The sequence below is a fragment of the Acinonyx jubatus genome, chromosome D3, assembly GCF_027475565.1.
Source record: "Acinonyx jubatus isolate Ajub_Pintada_27869175 chromosome D3, VMU_Ajub_asm_v1.0, whole genome shotgun sequence".
Classification (NCBI taxonomy): Eukaryota; Metazoa; Chordata; class Mammalia; order Carnivora; family Felidae; genus Acinonyx; species Acinonyx jubatus.
Window position 1 is genome coordinate 67694542 of NC_069392.1, and position 19864 is coordinate 67714405.

General features: G+C 44.6%; 1 protein-coding gene across 2 annotated transcripts in view; it reads right to left on the reverse strand.

Moving 5' to 3' along the window:
- Positions 1-9918: 9918 nt before the first annotated feature.
- ACAA2 (acetyl-CoA acyltransferase 2) overlaps positions 9919-19864 on the reverse strand; it is a 34015-nt gene continuing 24069 nt past the window's right edge. For both annotated transcript variants that reach the window (XM_015072245.3, XM_027068944.2), the window contains 5 exons: positions 19392-19567; positions 18446-18575; positions 13915-13985; positions 11574-11728; positions 9919-10333 (listed from right to left, as the gene is read on the reverse strand). In XM_015072245.3, coding sequence (XP_014927731.1) covers positions 10249-10333; positions 11574-11728; positions 13915-13985; positions 18446-18575; positions 19392-19567 — 617 coding nt within the window. In that variant the 3' untranslated portion in view covers positions 9919-10248. The remainder of the gene's footprint in view (positions 10334-11573; positions 11729-13914; positions 13986-18445; positions 18576-19391; positions 19568-19864) is intronic.

Sequence of the window (19864 nt, forward strand, 5' to 3'; positions counted from 1 at the left end):
GTGTTTTCTTAGATTTCTTAAGGTCCCTTGGTTGTGACCCTACACTTCTGTGAACTCCACGGTGCTCACTTCCAGGGGTATCTTCTGAATCGTTTTACAAAATGGCATAAATGATAGTTTCATGGACCCACCATATCAAGTCCACGATCCACCCAGAACAATGCTACCCAAATGAGGAACAGTCATGTATGCGTGGACACGCCTGGTTGGCCCCTACAGTCTCCTCAAATATTACTTCACGTTCCCTTGGTTTACGTTAATAAGCCACTTGTAATAACCTATTAAGTGTAGAGTCCAGTGAACTTGTACATATGTGTGTGTCTGGGTCAGCACAACCCAGATAAAAATGGGGAATATTCCAGCACCCTAGTACACTCCCTGGTGTCCCTCTTAGGAGCTACTCCCTCCAAAGGTAACCACTGTTCTGACCTCTACCATCATAGATTACGCCTGTTTGTTGAACATCATATACGTGGAATTATATAGCATGCATTGTTTGCTGTCTTTTTTCCCCAAAAACATACCTGTGAGATTAGTCTGTGTCTATTGGGAGTTTGTTTCACTGCTGCAGAATATTCCACCACATTTATGTCATCACCTCACCATCTTGGTATGAACACTATGAGCATTTTAATGGAATGACTTATTTTTCCCCTGCATGTGTGCTTTAAAGCATAGTTAGTAAGTCAGTGTACAAGAGCTTATGGTGGTTTTTGTCTATAGTTGACATTTCTGGTCTTACGAGTCTATTTTTACCCTCTACTGCGTCCTAGAGAGAAGTTGCTGGCGTTGCTTTGCACCCATGTAAAGAGGACTTCCTCCTATGTGTTCTAAAAATGTCATTGAGAAAGCTCCACGGGGCTGGGGCGCATGGGTGGCTCAGTCGGTTAAGTGTCCGACGCTCGGTTTTGGCTCAGGTTATGATATCATAGTTTCGTGAGTTCGAGCCCTGCATCCGGCTAGTGCTGACAGTGCGGGGCCTGCTTGGGACTCTCTCTCTCTCCCCGCCTTTTTCCTCCCTTCCCCCGCTCATGCTGTCTCTGTCTCTCTCAAATAAATAAACTTTAAAAAATTTTAAAAATAGCTCAAAGGGGCTAAACACGGCCGTATCCTTCATGACTTGGTTTGTCCTCACTCCGCCATTATCCTGCCAGCTGGAAGTCTTGTCTCCACTCACCATGTGCAGCGGGAACGCACTGGTGGGCCCCGGGCTCACCTCTGGGAGCTCACATGATGGACACACAGCAGCATGCGGAACCGAATTCTCGCACCTGGCAGAGGGCCCTTCCTCAGGGCTGGGCTAATCTGCGCGTCGTCAGGCTCTGAGCTACGTAGGGGGACTGGAAAGCAGGCTGGGTGACGACCCACGCCTACAGTCGGTCTCCAGCAAGTCTGGAGCCATGCTGGTTGCAGGATGCTGCTGGTTCTCTCCCTGAAGATGCAGGCCTAGGGGCCTGGGGGATGGTGTGCCTGGGGTCCTGGCTCCGCATCCCATTGTGTCCCAGCCCCAGGCCCATGTCCGACCAGGCACACATGTAAAGACTAGCTGGGCTGTGAGTTCTATTTCATCTGCACTGTGGGCCTCAGCTCCTGGTGACTTTGCTTCTCTTCGCAAGGTAGAAATGCAGTGTGTGTGTGTGTGTGTGTGTGTGTGTGTGTGTGTATAAATAGCCAGCATAGCTTGCTCTTTGCTTTCAGTATTGGCGTGTTCTCTCATTCTGTAGTTTCTGATTTCATCTTGTCTTGTATCTAAAAGGCTCCTGAGGGGGATGCCTGGGTGGCTTAGTCGCTTAAGTGCCCGACTTTGGCTCAGGTCGTGCTCTCTCCACTCAGCACGGGCCCCCCGCTTCAGATCCTCAGTCTCCCTCTTTCTCTGCTTCCCCCCTACTCTCTCTCTTAAATAACTAAAGGCTCCAGGGGTGCTGCATGTTCAAAGCACAAGCCTGGCTTTTACTTCTCCTGCCAGAGTTCCTTGTTTCTGCAATGGCTTCAGGCCTCTCGAACGCGTCTGCGTGCTGCCTGTGCTGAGGCAGGAAGGACCCCGTCTCATTAGTTTCCTTTGCTCTAACTTGTTGGAACAGGGTGAACGGTGGGGAGGGTGGATGTTGTGCAGCACACGCAGCCGGGGCCTTGTCCTCCACACTGGCTGAGGTCCTGAAGAGTTTTACGTCCGTCTGTCAGGTGCTCCTTTACCAAGGCCCTCACACCAGAGGCGCCGGGGTATATATGGAGTCCAAGGCAGGGGTCCTGTCCCTGGGGAAGCAAGGCTAGGGCTCAGGGCACAGCTCTCGCCATGTGTCTTTCCTCGATCTCTGTGTCCCGGCTGCTGCCACAGCCCTCAGCCCTCACTGCTTGGGGCCCCATCCGCTGAGGTCCATGGACGTGTGACAGGGAGCATACAAGCAGCCCCCGCCGCCCTTGCTCTGTGGGCAGCTGGGGACTCTGAAATATATAGGGTCTGGAGTGAAGACGAGGGGCCTCCCAGGCTCCAAGTGTCCCTGACAGGAAAAGTAGGGGGACTGTGACTGTTGCCTCGTCCTCTGCGGCTCAGGCCGGTTCTCCCTGTGCCACCAGCTGGTGGGGGCGGGAGCCGGGCTGACAGCTTCCAGGGGGCTTGGCAGTAGCCCTTCAGAGGTGGTCGTAACCCTGGTCCCCCTGGCTCTGGGGCTTTTCTTCTGCTGTTTTCACCGAGGACAGATACAGGGAGTGTCCTTGGCCAGCGGGACTCCCAAGTTCCTGCACCAGGACCCCAATGGCCAGCAGGTGAAAGAGATTTTTGTCCCCTACCTGCGGTGCTAGGTTTGTTTACTTCTGGCTCCTCCTCTCCCTGCCTCAATTCCCAGGAAGTGAGAAGGACCAAGAGTGGCCGGCTTTGCTGAGAGAAGCCACCCGTAAGATGCCGCGGAGCAGGGGACGGAGGCAGCACAGGCCGGTGGTGCCACCTAGGGGAAGAAGTGTCCCCGGCTGGCTGCTGGCACAAAGACTCCTCCGTGCAAGTCAACCTCGTTTATAAAACCCAGGATTCACTTTCAGGATAAAAAACGAGGTGAAGAGAAAGGGAAAGGGAGTCATTGTTCGCGTGGTGAAAATGACTTCAATGATTTCTCATTTTACAAAGGCATTCCCTCCAGAGTACCTCAAAACACGTATGCTCCCATCCTACCTTTTAAGTGATTTGATTTAGTAAAAAATTACAATTTCTTCCCACGAAGGTAGAAAAATGGCACTTATTTATGTCGGGTGAGGAAAAAACGAAAACCGAAGAATATCAATAGGAGGAAAAATTGTTCTCTTTCCTTGTTTGGATCCGTCTTGGACAGAGGCCACTAATTCTTGATCCAGTGCCACTTAAACGCCAGTGACTTACAGATCTGGCTCCACCCCACGCACCAGAGTCCCTCACCCGAGGGCCCATCCGGCATCTGAACGAACTACCGAACCCCCCTGACCTGCTTCACTCACAGCGTTCCCATCCCAGCGGCTGAGAAGCCCAGGCGTCATCCTCGACTCCTTTCTCTGCCAACCAACAGCCAATCCATGAGGAAATCTCAAATTTCCGTTTTCAGAGTATGAGCAGAGTCTGACAACCTCTCACTGCCCTGTTGCTGCCTCCAGCTCCGAGACAGCGTTATTTCCTGGCCTGAATTATTGCAGGAGCCTCCTAACTGGCCTCCAGCTCTGTTCCTCCACAGTTCATTTCAGTAGGGCAGAATGAGGTCTGTCCTTGACTCCAAAGCCTGCGGTGCGTCCGATTTACTGAGACTAAAAGCCCAAGTCCCTACAAATGGCTTCTCGGGCTCCACGCGATCTGCACCCAGATGCTTCTCTGACTCCGATCCCTTTCCACCTTGCTCACTCTGCTTAGCCACACAGGCTCCTTGCACAAGCACACTCCTGCCTTAGGACCACCCCTGGTGGTTTCTCCCCCTCTTCGTCCAGACACCTGCATGGCTAACCATCACCTCCTTGAAGTGTTTGCTCAGCTGTCATTCAGTGACCAACTTTATAATCTTCAAATCCGACAATCCATACTCAAACAGTATTCGCTCAGCTTTCTTGAACTTGGGGTGGAGTCACTGGCGTGTACTTGGGTTAATTAAAAGTAGGGTGCCTATATGTCCCAGTTTGCCCAGGACAGTCCCAGTTTACACTTGTTGCCCCCCCACCCCGGGTTATAAATAACAGCGTCCCCTTCACTTCTCGACAGTGACCTGGGTTGGATGATCCACTCTGTGGTCATCCTAGGGTGGAACCGAGGGGGCTTTCTCTCCTAATGCTTCTCTACCACACGTAGTTAGGTTCCAAGTAAAGTGCCCCTAGTTACTCTACTGTTTTCTACTGGTCCTTAGCACCAGGCCGCAACACCTGGAGAATTCCGCCCAGTTCTCCATTCCTTCTCTCACGAAAACACACAGGCCCACAGCCACTTCCACTATGCTCTGTGGAGACAGAAAAGGTAACCTGTGTGAGAGTGGCTGCCTGCAGCTCGCTCTACTTGTGTGTGACTTGAGCGATCCTCCCATCTTTCATTTTCTTCAAACGTCATCCACCCACCCATCCGTCCTCTCAACGTCACGGGGCGTCTACCGCGTGCCAGGCACTGTCCTTGCACACGAAGTCCTTGCCCTCATGGACCTTACAGTCGAATGAAGGATATAGGCAAGAAACAAGCTAATAAGTGAACAGGAGCTCAGGAGAGTTCCATGGAGGTCAGCGTGCTCCAATCGAGTCACGGGGAGGGGAACTCAGTGGGAAGAGAGAACCCCTGACTGAGCAGAGGACATCTGGGACTTTTAAGATGAGTAGGGGTCTGACCTGAGAAGGCAGAGGAAATGGGAGTTCCAGGCAGAGGGAAGATCTGCCACAGCCTGAAAGCATGAGAGAGCACAGCATGTGAAGAGTCAAAGGCCGTATGTTTGCAGCACAGGGAGCCACAGGGAAGGAGGGCAAAGAGTCTGGATTTTATTCCAACTGTGACATAAACCTGTTTCGGGGCTTTGAAGAGGGTTGACCTGATATAGTTTGTACTTTCTGTTTATTTTTGAGACAGAGAGCACGAGCAGGGGAGGGGCAGAGAGAGAGAGAGACAGAGAGAGACAGAGAGAGAGACAGAGAGAGAGACAGAGAGACAGGGGATCCAAAGCAGGATCTGCGTGAACAGCAGAGAGCCCGATGTGGGGCTCAAACCCACAAACCGTGAGATTATCACCTGAGCCAAAGTCAGACGCTTAACTGACTGAGCCACCCAATAATTTGTATTTTGTTTTTCCTTTTTCAATGTAAAATTTATTGAAATTATTGAAAGGGTTTTTAGTGAATTCCTCTCTACCTCAGATGCTCCCAGAGAGTTTCTGGGTGTCCCTGAGCTAAGCCTTTCCCAAGTTTCTTTTCTTTTTTTTTTTTAAATTTTTTTAATTTAAAATTTTATTTAAATTTTATTCATTTTTTAGTTTTTAACTTTATTTTTAAAATTTTACATCCAAATTAGTTAGCATATAGTGCAACAAGGATTTCAGGAGTAGATTCCTTACTGCCCCTTACCCATTTAGCTCATCCCCCCCCCACACCCCCTCCCGTAACCCTCTGTTTGTTCTTCATATTTGAGTCTCTTATGTTTTGTCCTCCTCCCTGTTTTTATATTATTTTTGTTTCCCTTCCCTTATGTTCATCTGTTTTGTCTCTTAAAGTCCTCATATGAGTGAAGTCATATGATATTTGTCTTTCTCTAATTTCACTTAGCATAATACCCTCTAGTTCCATCCATGTAGTTGCAAATGATAAGATTTCATTCTTTTTGATTGCTGAATAATACTCCATTGTATATATCTACATCTTCTTTATCCATTCATCCATCGATGGACATTTGGGCTCTTTCCTTACTTTGGCTGTTGCTGATAGTGCTGCTATAAACATGGGGGTGCATGTGTCCCTTGGAAACAGCACATCTGTATCCCTTGGATAAATACCTAGTAGTGCAGTTGCTGGGTCGTAGGGTAGTTCTGTTTTTAATTTTTTGAGGAACCTCCAGACTGTTTTCCAGAGTGGCTGCACCAGCTTGCATTCCCACCTATAATTTGTATTTTAAAAAGGTGCCCCTGGCAGTTTCTTGGAGAACAAAGGGGGCCAAGACTGGAGGTAGGCTTACGGTTGTCCAGGCAAGGGATTCTGGTAGCTTGGACTAAAGTGGTGGAGGTGGAAAGAAGAGGGTGGATCTGAGACCTATTCTGAAGGAACTGATAAAACTTGATGAACAGGATAGAAGGGGTGAGGGAGAGGCCTCTGACTTGAGCTACCGGAATCATGAGGGGAAGGACTAAGAAGGGTTGGTTGGGTGAAGTTACTGTGTAAGCCGTGTGTAAGATGGAGATGCCCAAGAGAAATGTCTAGAGGGCAGCTAGATAAGAGACTGGAGTTGGAGAGACCAGTGTTGGGATGGAAATGTGATGGTTTCCAGGACCAGGGATGAAATCACGCAGGGAGAGAAGACACACAGCTGAGGACCAATCCTGAGAAAGCGACAAGCAGAGATTTATTGGAGGAACAGATGCAAAAGACCAAAGGAGGGTCCCTTGTGTCATGTTTTGGAAAAGTAAGATGAAGGCAGAAAGGTTTCTGGGAGATTTGGTAACATGAAGGTGGCTGTGACATTAGAGGGATCCATTAAGTGGTGGAGGCAACACCAGGTTAGGGTGCTCTGGAGAAACAGTGAACGATTCGTACATTTCTTAGTAACACTGGGGATAGGTGGAAACTTCCTTCGTTTGGTAAGCTGTACCTATCCCACACCTATCGTAAGGATCATGGATACTCAATGGGGAACCCGGGATTTGGCATTTTTCCCTCCTCCCAACATTGCATCAGAGGTCCCAGCCCTGTGTAGAAGGGCAGTACAGGTAAGTAAGATCGTCTACGTGACCAGAGCTGATACAAGGGTTCAGCAAGCCGGCTACATGCGGAATACTCAAACACTGTTCGTTAGCAACAGCCAAATAGAAAATAAAATAGAAAAAAGATCTCATTCTTTTTATATCCAAATAAAACGACACCAAACCATTATGGGAAAAGGTGGTAAAACTTTCCGAGGCATGTGCTGGGACATTCCCTAGGAAGTGCCTCTTTTCAACTATTTCTCAGTGACAATCCCTGCTGACATGACCAAGGGAGCCGGTGTCTGATACGGAATGAAGACGAAGTCCTTGGTATTTTTTTGGTCATGGAACAGGGGGTCCTTGACCAAATGGATGCTAAAGCTTCTGAGAACCAAGACGTTCTCTAATGATAAAAAAAAAAAAAAAGGTGATGGAGGCAGCGAGCATAGAGCCACTGGAGGACAGCATCCAAGCAGGAAGCCAGGAAATGGAAATAAAGATAAGTGGTAGGGTGGTAACACTGAGTAGCATAAACCTCCAACTAGCACAGCATTCTGCAAAAGGGAGAAGACAACGGTCTGGAAGCAGCACGCAAGGGCAGCAAGGCCACTGCCATGCAGACCTGAGACGCTGGGGCAAGAGAGAGAAGGCTTATCTGTGACGTATACTGAAGACGTCCCTGTGTTTACAAGGGGCTTATGCATTAGAGTGAATAATGGTCACATTTGTATTACTTGTTCCCATTCATCTCACCTTCCCAAATTCCTCCGATCCTCAATATTGGTTCATATATAATCACAGCAGGATGTGGAAAGCTGAATATTTTTATATTTAAAGGTGTCTATGTATGTACACACACACACACACACACACACACACACACACACACACAGAGCTAATACCTATATAAACAAACACAGAATGAAGAAGGGACATGAGAAGGACATGGGTGGATTGAGGGTTAAAGCAGGATTTTTTAATAGCAGCCATCTTGACATTTGGGGCCAGAGAATTCTTTGTTGGGGGGGGCCGTCCTGCGCACTGCAGGATGTTCAGCGGCATCCCTGACCTCTACCCACTAGATGCCAGTAGTCATGACAACCAAACACATCTCCAGATAGTGCCAAATACCCCTGGGGATAAAACCGTCCCCTGTTGAGAACCACTGGGCTAAGAGTATGCATAAAAAAGGACTGAAGACAGGGCAGAATTCGGATAAATTGAGGCTGAAGGAGGAGGATGCAATCCGGGCAAAACTCTGGTCTCCCATCTGTGGCTCCAGTGACACTCAACTAGGCTTCTCTAAATTGTCATGTAAGCTCAGTGATTTCTAACAGCCACTTTCTACTGTCTGTTTCCCCACTTTCGTTGGCTGCGCAGCCCACGTTAGCAGCAACATTCCTTTCTGACCGCTGGAAGTGCTGGTGGTGGGAGAGAGAGAGGTATCATATGCCTTCTTGTGAGACTGGACTTCTAGTCTTTTCCCAGCCCCACATTTTCCATTTAAAAATACGGTTCTTGGGGCGCCTGGGTGGCTCAGTCGGTTGAGCGTCCGACTTCGGCTCAGGTCACGATCTCGCGGTCCGTGGGTTCGAGCCCCACGTTGGGCTCTGGGTTGATGGCTCAGAGCCTGGAGCCTACTTCCGATTCTGTCTCTCTCTCTCTCTCTGCCCCTCCCCCGTTCATGCTCTGTCTCTCTCTGTCTCAAAAATAAATAAATGTTAAAAAAAAAATTAAAAAAAAAAAATACGGTTCTTAAGGGGCGCCGGGGTGGCTCAGTTGGTTAAGTGTCTGACTTCGGCTCAGGTCATGATCTCGTGGTTCATGGGTTCGAGCCTCGCACTGGGCTCTGTGCTGACAGCTTGGAGCCTGGAGTCTGCCTCGGATTCTCTGTCTCCCTCTCTCTCTGCCTCTACCCCAACTCACGCTCTCTCTTCCAAAAATTAGTAAACGTTAAAAAAAATTTGTTTTAAAAAGAAGGTACGTTCCCACTCAAATGTCTTTGAAGACTTAAAATACATAACCAGCACATATCAGGACCAAGTTCAGTAATCTGCTTCTTGGATATTTACCTCAGAACGAATTACGAACATCACTAAACACCACCAGTTAAACTGGTTTTCAAAATTTTGAAAAATACAATTCAACTACAACCAAAAAAGAATTCCATTTAACAAGTGGGAAAAGGACTTAAAATAGACATTTCCCTAAAAAAGATGTATGTACGGCCAATAAGCACAGGAAAAGATGCTTCACATCACTACTAATTAAGGAAATGCAACTCAAAACCAGCGAGGTACCTAACCTCACACTCATTGGGCGGGCCATTATAAAAAACAAACAGAAAACAGCAAGTATCAATGAGGATGTGGAGAAATGGGAGGAACCCTTGCGCGCGGCTGGGGAGAGCGTAAGACGGGGCAGCCAGGGTGGACAACGGTTTGGCAATTCCTGGACATATTAGAAACAGAGTTACCACGACACCCAGCAATTCCACCCCTGGGTACATGCCCCAAAGAACTGACAGCAGGGCCACGAACAGAGATTTGGCCAGCCTTGTTTAGAGCGGCGTTACTCACAAAAGCCAAGGGGCCGCAGCAAAGCAGGCGTCCACAGATGGATGGAGAGATAAACAAACGTGCTCTCTACATACAATGGAATATTCTTCAGCCTTAAAAAAAAGGAAGGAAAGTCTGACATGAACCACAACGTGGACGAACCCTGAGGACATTATGCTGGTGAAATAAGCCAGTCACAACAGGACAAACCCTGTATGACTCTATTTGTGCGGGGCCTTGGGTAGTCCGATTCTTAGAGGCAGACAGTCGAATGGTGGTGGCCGGGGGCCGCAGGGAGGGCACCGGGGACTCAGAGTTTCAGCTCCACGAGATGAAGAGAGTTCTGGAGATGGATGCTACCGGGGATTGTATCAATAACATCAATGTATTTAATAACACTTAAATGTGGTCGATGGTAAATTTTATCTTACATGTATTTTACCTCAATTAAAAATTTTTAAAAATGCAAGAAATGACAGGAAAGGATTAACTGAAGTTAAAGCAGTATTTATTCAATTTTCTTGCACTCGTATTATCTAAGGCATAAGTGGTGATTATTCAGCATTATACCAATTCTTTTAAGGCCTCTGTGGTTGGACGTTTGCTCAGAGATAGATCCCATCTGGTGCAAATCTGAGAGAACTTATTTATTCTGGCGTGGGCTCTTATTCATGAGAGACACATCTTTTTGCCTCACTATCCCTTCATCGAGCTCAATGACTTTCAGTACAGGGCATGTGTGGTTCTGCAGCTGCTCTGAAGGTCACCTGGCTCCCTGTGGCCCTGGCCCCTCGAAGTGTGAGCGGGCCTCGGCAGGCCCCTCAGGCTGTGCTTTCGATGATAACTGCGATACCCTGGCCGCCCCCGATGCAAGCTGATCCCACAGCGTATCTTCCACCCCGACGCCTGCAAGAGAAAGCAGTGGCTGAAATCCACCCGAATGAAAAACGAACAGTTAATTCGAAAACTAATTAAATAGAATTAATAATGGTCACATCTACATTAATCATTCTCATTCAGCTCATCTCAATCTTTTCCCCAATCCTCAATATTGGTTTACAGTCGCAAGAGGAGAAAGAATTGAGAAAGCGGAATACTTGTACTAAAAGAAAGTGGTAACACAGAAGGGGGAAGCCGAGAGACAGAGACGCTGAGGTGTGCCGGGGGAAAGAAGAGACAGGAGGTGGCAGAGACAGGCGGAGACGGGCTCCTCCTGAGGAGGAGTGAGGAGCCATCAGCCTCTTTGATTTATATGGTTTCGGATTTTTATGGCACCTTGGAGTGAGTGCAATTAGTGAAGTTTGTCCATGTGAAAAGGCAGGTAATTTAGAAGCATTTCATGCCCCTTTCATAAAAATTAGACTCCTCTGGATCACAATCTGTTCTCATTCCTCAATCTAACAGAACGACCTTGAGAAAGCCACCTCGGAACTTTCTGGTGCACGTCACTCATTTCAATTCAATTACTTATTAAGTGAAATGAGTCCCATTTACCTTAACAGGAGCCAGAGTGATTTTTTTTTTTTTTTTTAGGCCTGACATATTTGGTTTTGTTTGCAACGTTCCTAACAGAAAGAAATGGTCCAAAACACACAGCATGGGAAGGAGGAGCTCTTCTATTAGGACTGAAAGATATCAAACACACAGAAGGCTCCTCCTGGAACCCCAGCAACAGTGAAGGAAACACTTAGCTCAGACCCAAACTAGCAGTTTGCTTCGGTTTCTTAAATGACAGCATCTAGATGGGAACCCTCCCAAAATGTTGTCTGGTTTCCTAAATAATTTTATCTCGCTCTTGTAATGGGCACTAGAGTGCGAGCACCATGAGGACGGTGGCCTCGTGAGTGCTGACTGCTGTGTACCAGTACCGGGTGGGGGCAGAGCCAGGAGGGGGCATGTGCTGAGGGGCTACACTGAGCCCATGGCAAACACAAGGAAGCGTGCACATCCCAAGTGCAGGGCCCCAAAAAAGTCAACCGAGTCACCTCTAATCTCAGCCGAAAAGGGTATAACTTGTTCCTGGTGAGAAGCAGTACGGGGGGATATGAGGAGGAATGAACAGTGTTGGACTGTTCTGGGGAAACTTAAATCCGTGCATTTTTACCAACGATGGCAAATATAAAATGCAACAATTTCTAGCAGATACCTTAATTCGTGAACCAGGTGTGCCATAATTCTTGTTCCAGATCCTCCCAGTGGGTGACCCAAAGCAATGGCTCCGCCATTCACGTTGGTCTTACTTGGGTCAAGATCCAAACTCTTCTGAACTGCTAAGTACTGAGGAGCAAAAGCTTCATTCACCTAAAAATAATCAAAACACTGGTAAAAATCCTTACTCATAAGTTGATTTTCGACCGAGAATTGTCCAGTCCTACTGATGGCTAATTTTGCTCTTTTTTTTTTTCTATTTAAACTACCTTGCGAGGTTATTTTAGTTTATCTTCAACCACTCTTTGTAAAGACATCAGGTTTGAAAATGGGTGTATTTACTAACTTATACTTTAAGTCCACTGCATCCCTTGGAGAAAAGGAATCCTCAATAATGTTATAAACATACCTACTAGAGGCAGTGGGAGATGGTCCACAGGTTCTGAAGCCAGAGAGATGGCTCAAATCTTGGCTGAGTGCATGTTCTTTAAGTTCTGGACACTCGAGGTTCCCTCAACAGTAAAATGTGGATGCAGTACAGCCTAAGAGTTATTGTCAAGGTTAAATGAAATTATGGGTATTAAGTGTCTAGTGTAGCACCTGACACATACCAACTATTCAGTAGATGATCGCTGTTAATATTATTACTACAGTGCTACTTGCCATAATTCCTAGAAGAAACTGACATATGACAAAGGATAAACCTTCAGAGCCAGACACACAGAATGGTTACTATGCTGATACTAGGCAGATCTGAAAAGTATTGTATTTATTACTTAACAAGGTTGGCTATATGAATTACCTTCCTGGGGCACCTGGGTGGCTCAGTCAGTTAAGCGTCCGACTTCGGCTCAGGTCACGATCTCAGTTTGTGAGTTCGAGCCCCGCATCAGGCTCTGTGCTGACAGCTCGGAGCCTGGAGCCTACTTCAGATTCTGTGTCTCCCCTTCTCTCTACCCCTCCCCTGCTCACGCTCTGTGTCTCTCTGTCTCTCAATAATAAATAAATGTTAAAAAAAAAAATAAAAAAAAAAAATTACCTTCCTTCAAGTTCATAGCAGTATATTTTCAACGTGATCGTAGCTAGAAAATTGTGTCAGTAGGAAAACTGTTAAGAGAGGTAACTTTTACAGAGTCGAGATCAAAATCTAGTCATGTTCTTTCCTACTGTATTTTCTGTTTCCCCAAGATGGTGCTTTGTTTGTCTTTAGATCCTACATTATTTTTCCATTTTATATCGGCATTTTATATCGGCATGATCATCAAAAGTCCCAAAGACAATCATATCAAGATGTTGAGCACTATGTCGTTGAGTACATATACATCTATAAATGATTATGAACAGATTTGAAGAGCTGACAAATTTAAACAGAGTTTTTAAGTGTGAAATCTAAAGTAAAAAATTTAATGACATTATTTGCTAATACAAATATGGTAATTAATTAGCCCCCTTGAGGCTCTAATAATGGAAGAAGAGATTTAAGGATAAGCCATTTGTCTAAAACCATGGTTTCCTGGATGAGAGATTACCACAGAGGAGATCACACGTGTGCCCAGAGAACGCCCCTTCTCTACCAATTTAAATAGAGACGTTTCCTTTGTTGTATTTGTTATCTTTCAATGTCAAGGAGCATATGTTTAGTTACCTAAAATTTTCAAATACTCCCCAAATGTAAAATGTATATAATCCAGCCTCAAGTATTTTCTTTTCTACTCCTACTTTTAATTATTCTACACATTTAAGATGCCTTTGTTCTAACCTAATATTAAAAAAAAAAAAATCACCATACCAATAAACTTAAGTTTTCTATGTGAAAAATTATGACATCCTAAATCTAGCTGCACTATGGTGTAAAAGCCAAAGATAAGTTTGGGGAAGGGGGAGTTTTAACTTGGGGAGAGGGCCAGAAACTTCTAGATTTGGCACCAGATACAGTTTTCTATTATGTCAATTCTTTTGCTTGTATTTTTTCATTTTCATCCATAAAAGAAGGTTAAAGTTGTTTATTTCTCACCCACCTTATATCATATTCAATTGAATTCAACAAACACATTAATAGTCTAAAATGTAATAGTCTTATAAGGGTCAAAGAAGTTTCCAGAAATTCATATTTTAGTAGAAAAAATCAGGCTGTTTTAATTATTCAAATATACATAAAGCATTTTAATCAGGTAGACAAAAGTACCAACCTAGGCATGTAATGAAAAGTAATACGTATTTAGATGCACATCATTTGGAAAGGCAATAGCACTAAAACAAAAGAGCTATAAAATACCAAATAAAGCCATTAATGCTGTAGAAGTTGGTGGTTTACTCATATAAAAAAGCATCACACTTACCTCTACCAAATCCATGTCCTTAAGACTCCGTCCTGTTTTCTTCAGTGCCCCATTGATAGCAGGGACAGGACCTATATAAGCACAAAAATCAATTTCATCTTATATTTAGTTAAGTATCAAATTTCTCCTTCTTTACTAAACAGGTAAGGAAGGAAGAAATAATGTGACAGTTATTAGTAGCCACAGTTCTTACTACCTTGATAGCACATTATTCAATGATGGGACAATAAAAAAACAGAAAAAAGAACCCAAGGGAAAAGCTGGTTATGCAGTCCAATTGTAGATGAGAGGCTCACGTGAGACGTTCTACCATAAACAGCTTTAAGGGTTCAGACAGCCAAAGGAGTTCTATCTGGGGTTCCGCATTTACAGACCACGCTTCATACCAAATGGCCAGGCAGACCGAGTGCTCTCCTACATACAAATCACATGCATTCCTAGTACCGAAGAGACTGTGGCTACTCTGAACTTGCAGGCCATCTGGGCAAAAGGCAAGAAGCAGCAGTAGCATCTCCACGTGGGCACAGCAAGACAGGAAGCCACGAGGCACTTGAGGGAAAAGATCTCTGAAGCAAAGAGGTGTTTATAATGCCAACAGTAGGCAGAGAATTTAAACAAAACAAAACCCCCTCTGCAGATGCAAAATCTACCCAGTAAGACTTCTGAAACTTTAGCTCCCAGATTACTGATGATCACCCATGGCTGTTTAATGCTGCTGATAATTTTTAGGTATATTGACTTTTTCCCATAAGGTAAAAAATCTGGCTAAAGAAGATTATCTACTTCTTTATCTGTTCATAAAGAACGAAATTGCCATAAATTATCTATCTATCTATCTATCTATCTATCTATCTATCTATCTGGTATGTTCTGCTGAATTCAAGTAGTCAAATATCCCGCAACAAGTTTCATAAATATACCTAAGGTAAATGAGAAATCAGTCTGTATGAGAAGCATAATGAAATCTAAATATAACGTAACTTGTTTTGTCACCTAGTTAAAATGTTCTTTGGACAACAGTATGCTTATTGGTTGAGGGCACCCAGTTAGCGCTTTTCAATTTGAAGAACCAGTTTTGCGCATTAGCACAGAACCTAGTTCCAGATTCTCTTTGTATCTCTAAGGCCCCAAAGCAGGATGGACAGTCAACAGGAAAGCATGTTTTCCAGCATGGTCAGGGATGAAGCATCCTGTGAAAGACACTCAGAACTAAAAGCTGAGGATGTGACACCCACCATCCTACATACTTCCTTGCCTTCATATCCATATTAGGCATGACTCGATATGTTGTTAACTTAGAATCATTACTCTATCCTGGGCCGCAACTTGAGTTTTAGAGCATGTTCCCATAACACTGTTATTTACCGGGACTCAGGAAGTTATAGTATTCTCATTGGGAAAATGAGAATAGGCCTACCACTAAATAGCTATGTGACCTTGGGTAACTTTTTTGGGCTACAAGCTTCTCATCAGAAGTGCTCTGAATTGGTTTTTAACATTTTTCTTTTTAACCACTGGAATCCTTTCTACAAATAAAGCCCAATAAAAGATAAAGCCAGAGCTGCTACAGCTAAAGAGGTTCCAAGCTTCACCCACTATTGCCATCACTGGCGAGTTCCAGGGAGCACTGTCTTTCCATATGTGTCCTTCCTTGGAGCCATTACTGTTCTTTCTCGGTCCTGGCTTTTCCCCTTTTTCTGGGTCAGTAGCTACTCTACAGTGCTAAGGATTGCTTGATGTTGGATAACTGCATAACTGAGGAAACTATTCTTAGAAACTGGATTGATGAGTCAGTCCCCACCGCTCAATAACGGCTCTCCCTGGCTTATTCATCTGGTGCCATTTCATGTAGTTAACTTGTTTAATCCCATATGACAACCAATAGACAGCTGTTTAGGTGAAGGGACATTTGACACTGTGGGGCATTCGGTATATATGCATCTGTTCAAGCCCTGAAGGGGGAAAGAATCAAGCCTTCCACAATGGTATTTGTTGTACTACAGGGCCAACATTCAGACCCTGGAAGAGAACGAAGGAAAATTATATTTTTTTTTTGCTGACTGTATTAATGTAACAGAACCTAGTAAAAATTGAGGTTAAACTGAAAAAGAACTACAAAATAACTACTTACCTATATCAGATAGATTTGATTGATCATCAAAGCCACCTAGGTACACTTAAAAAAAAAAGCCATACTCCCAGGCTCCACCCTGGAAGTACTGAAACAAAATCTTTCGAGGTGGGATTACAGGCAGATTTTGATGATCACTTGGGGTTGGGAACCACTGTTCTAGACACTGAAATGATAAATGCCATACCAATACACAGATGTTTACGTTTTTAAGCTACCTTCCATCTCTAAAACAAAAGCTGATGTTTTGTTGATAGCGAGTAGCTGAAAGCTAATAAGCTTTTAAACCTGTAACATAGAAAAAATGGACTTTTTTTTAAAGTTTATGTATTTGAGAGAGAGAGAGAGAGTGCAAGCAGGGGAGGGGCAGAGAGAATCCCAAGCAACCTCTGTGCTGTGAGCATAGAGCCTGATGTGGGGCTCAAACTCATGAAACTGTGAGATCAAGACCTGAGCCGAAAGAGAGTCAGAAGCCTAACCGACTGAGCCGCCCAGGTGCCCCCCCCCCGCCCCCCCGCAAATGGACTCTTAACAGATGTTTACACAGCTTAAAGTTTAGTTAAAGTAATCTGAAGCACAGTGAAAGCCGACAAAGTATGGACATGCCAGCTTTCTTTTTTAGGAATTCTGTAGAGAGAAATCTCCGAAGGACATGGCAGCAAACACGGTTGGGTATTAACTCAGTCCCAATCAGCACACTGGAATTACCCAGGTAGAAGCTTGAGGTTCACACTGAAGGACCTCTGGGAATGCAGGTCACAACAGGTCAACCTCCCTCTAGCGTGGGACCTACTTCAAACATTGATTAGTTGAAGAAGGCCTAATTAAGTTCATAGCAAAATCTCTGGGCCTATCAAGAATCTGAACATAGCCCTGGCATAGGCTTTTCTTTGGGGTATGAGGGTACAGGTGGGACACATCAGAGCCTCTGGGCATGAATGTTTTTGTAGGTGAGGCCCCTCATCAGTTCCGAGGATGACAGGAACTACTACAGTCAGCATCAGCTGCGGTTCCTGGAGTGTATCCAGCGAAAAGCTTTTCGTTCCCCTAATTCATATTTTTCAAGCCAAGAAAGAGTATACAGTTGGCTCTTTAACAACATAAGTTTGAACTGTGTGGATCCACTCACAGGCATATTTTTTTGATAAACATAGTAGAGTACTATAAATGCATTTTGTCAATAACATTTCCTTTTCTCTAGTTTATCGTAAGATTACAGTATTTACTACATATAAAATATGTGTTAACAGTTTATGTTATTGGTAAGGCTTCTGGGCAACAGTAGGCTATTGTAGTTAAGTTTTGAGGGAATTGAAAGTTATACTCGGATTTTGGCTACATGACAGCTGGCGCCCCTAACCCCCACATTGTTCAAGGGTCAACTGTACACGTTTGTAGGGGTTCTGCTAATCTTTGCCAAGTGAGATACACTGTAATTCTTCATTTTCCTATTAAGGCCCAGCTGAGCCAGGTGGGCATGACTTTGACTTCCTGAGACAACACGGTGAGAAGAGCACTTGAATTAGAGAGGCCCGGTTCTCATCCGGGCTCCATCACTTACTGGTCTGGAACTTTACAAGACAACCTCCCTAAGTTTCAATTTTCTCATTCACAAAGGGGTTGTGGGAAGAAGAAATGAGATATACTAGTGACCACATGCAGAACAGCCAGCATTCAGGAATCTCTGTTTCACCCCAGGATCTCTCCCCCATCGCGTGTTCTCTCATCTTGTCCCCACCTTGTAATTCTTCTCTGTTCTATTCTGGGTGTTAGTTTTAAAGATCTCAAATGGCAATGGAATACTACTTGGCAATGAGAAAGAATGAAATATGGCCTTTTATAGCAACGTGGATGGAACTGGAGAGTGTTATACTAAGTGAAATAAGTCATACAGAGAAAGAGAGATACCATATGTTTTCACTCTTATGTGGATCCTGAGAAACTTAACAGAAGACCATGGGGGAGGGGAAGGGGGAAAAAAGTTACAGAGAGGGAAGGAGGCAAACCATAAGAGACTCTTAAAAACTGAGAATAAACTGAGGGTTGGTGGGGGGTGGGAGGGAGGGGAAAGTGGGTGATGGGCATTGAGGTGTTGTCTGGAAACCAATTTGACAATGAATTTCATATAAATAAATAAATAAATAAATAAATAAATAAATAAATAAATATCTCAAACGGACAGTAAGACATGATTAACCGCCCACAAGAGTCTGTACAGTCTTGGTTTTCCTACTGTGCCTGGCACCATTTTTCATGAAGATTAGTTGTTTAAATGACTGATTACCAATCTCCTTTTCTCCATAAGTGACCTTGATTTGGCTACTGTTTAAGGTATCTGAATGTCAGAGAAGAGTTAACTCTGGAGACATAACAGACCGGTCCGTTTCACTGCAAACTTACCAATACCCATGATAGAGGGATCACATCCAGATGCAAAATAGCCCACAATTCTTGCGAGTGGTGTGAAGTTATGTTTTTTAACGGCATCTTCACTAGCTATGATAACAGCTCCAGCACCATCGGATATCCCCTTGGAAACAAAAACAGAAGATTAATTAGAGGGCAAGAGGATCCAGTTAATTATGATCTGAACTAACGGGGTAATGTTAGGATTACGGTAATACAGAGGAAGCAGCACCACAATTTGGGGGATAGCAAGTAGTGCCCGCAGTGCTCGGGTGGGCCGGGGACTGACTCGGGCACAGAATGCCACTTTCACCGACGGAAAACAGGAAACGGTGGCAAGAGGAGCTTATATCCAGATGTGGGGAGAGGTAAGAAATCTGATGAGCTGTATGCATCAGGGAAAAAACAAAACAAAACAAAACATGAACACAGGTAGATTTCCTTCCAGATTCCTCAGATAATAGTCTGAAAGAACCAAGAAATTGGAAGAGTATTATATGAGAGCACCTAGTTAAAATATTTTGGTTTGGACCATGAAAACCCCAATTAGCAGAATATGAACACTACTAATTTTTTTTTCAAATTTTTAAAGTTTTTTTATTTTGAGAGAGCTAGTGGGGGGAGGGGTGGGAGGGAGGGAGGGAGGGGGAGAGAGAGAGAGAGAGAGAGAGAGAGAGAGAGAGAATCCCAAGAAGGCTCCTTGCTGACAGCACAGAGACTGACGTGGGGCTTGAACTCACAAACTGTGAGATCATGACCTGAGCCGAAACCATGAGTCGGACGATTAACCGACTGAGCCACCCAGGTGCCCCTATGAACACTACTAATTTAAGCTAAATTACTAAAGACTAGTATGAAAAGTATCTAAAAGACACCTCACGATTACTCTGCACTGAACACAATAAGAAGAGTTCGAGAGTTCAAGGTACGTGCCACCTACCGACGCATTCCCTGCAGTAACGGTTCCTTCCTTCTTGAATACTGGAGGCAGTTTATTTAACTGCTCCAGGGTTGTTTGGGGCCGCGCATGCTCATCTACCTGCATCATCTGTTTCCCCTTCTTAGTCTTCACCTCAATTGGTACCATCTCATTATTAAAGTAGCCAGCATCATTAGCTGAAATAGGAGACCATCATAAGAATGGGGAAAAAAAAAAGATGATATAAGAAATGAAATCAAACACATCCTTCAATGTAACTTCTGGTCTCCCCTTTCCTCACAGCCCTACTTTAAAATAAGCCTTTACTACATGTACAACTGACCTTGCCTGTCGGAGGATTTAATGTACTGCCATGAATCTATACAAATGCATTCTGCATCTTTTTTACCTTATAATTTTTGACCTTTTTTACTACAATTTTTTTTTTACAAGGTACTGCTAGATTATTAGCAGTCCTGGTCTGTTAGCTACAG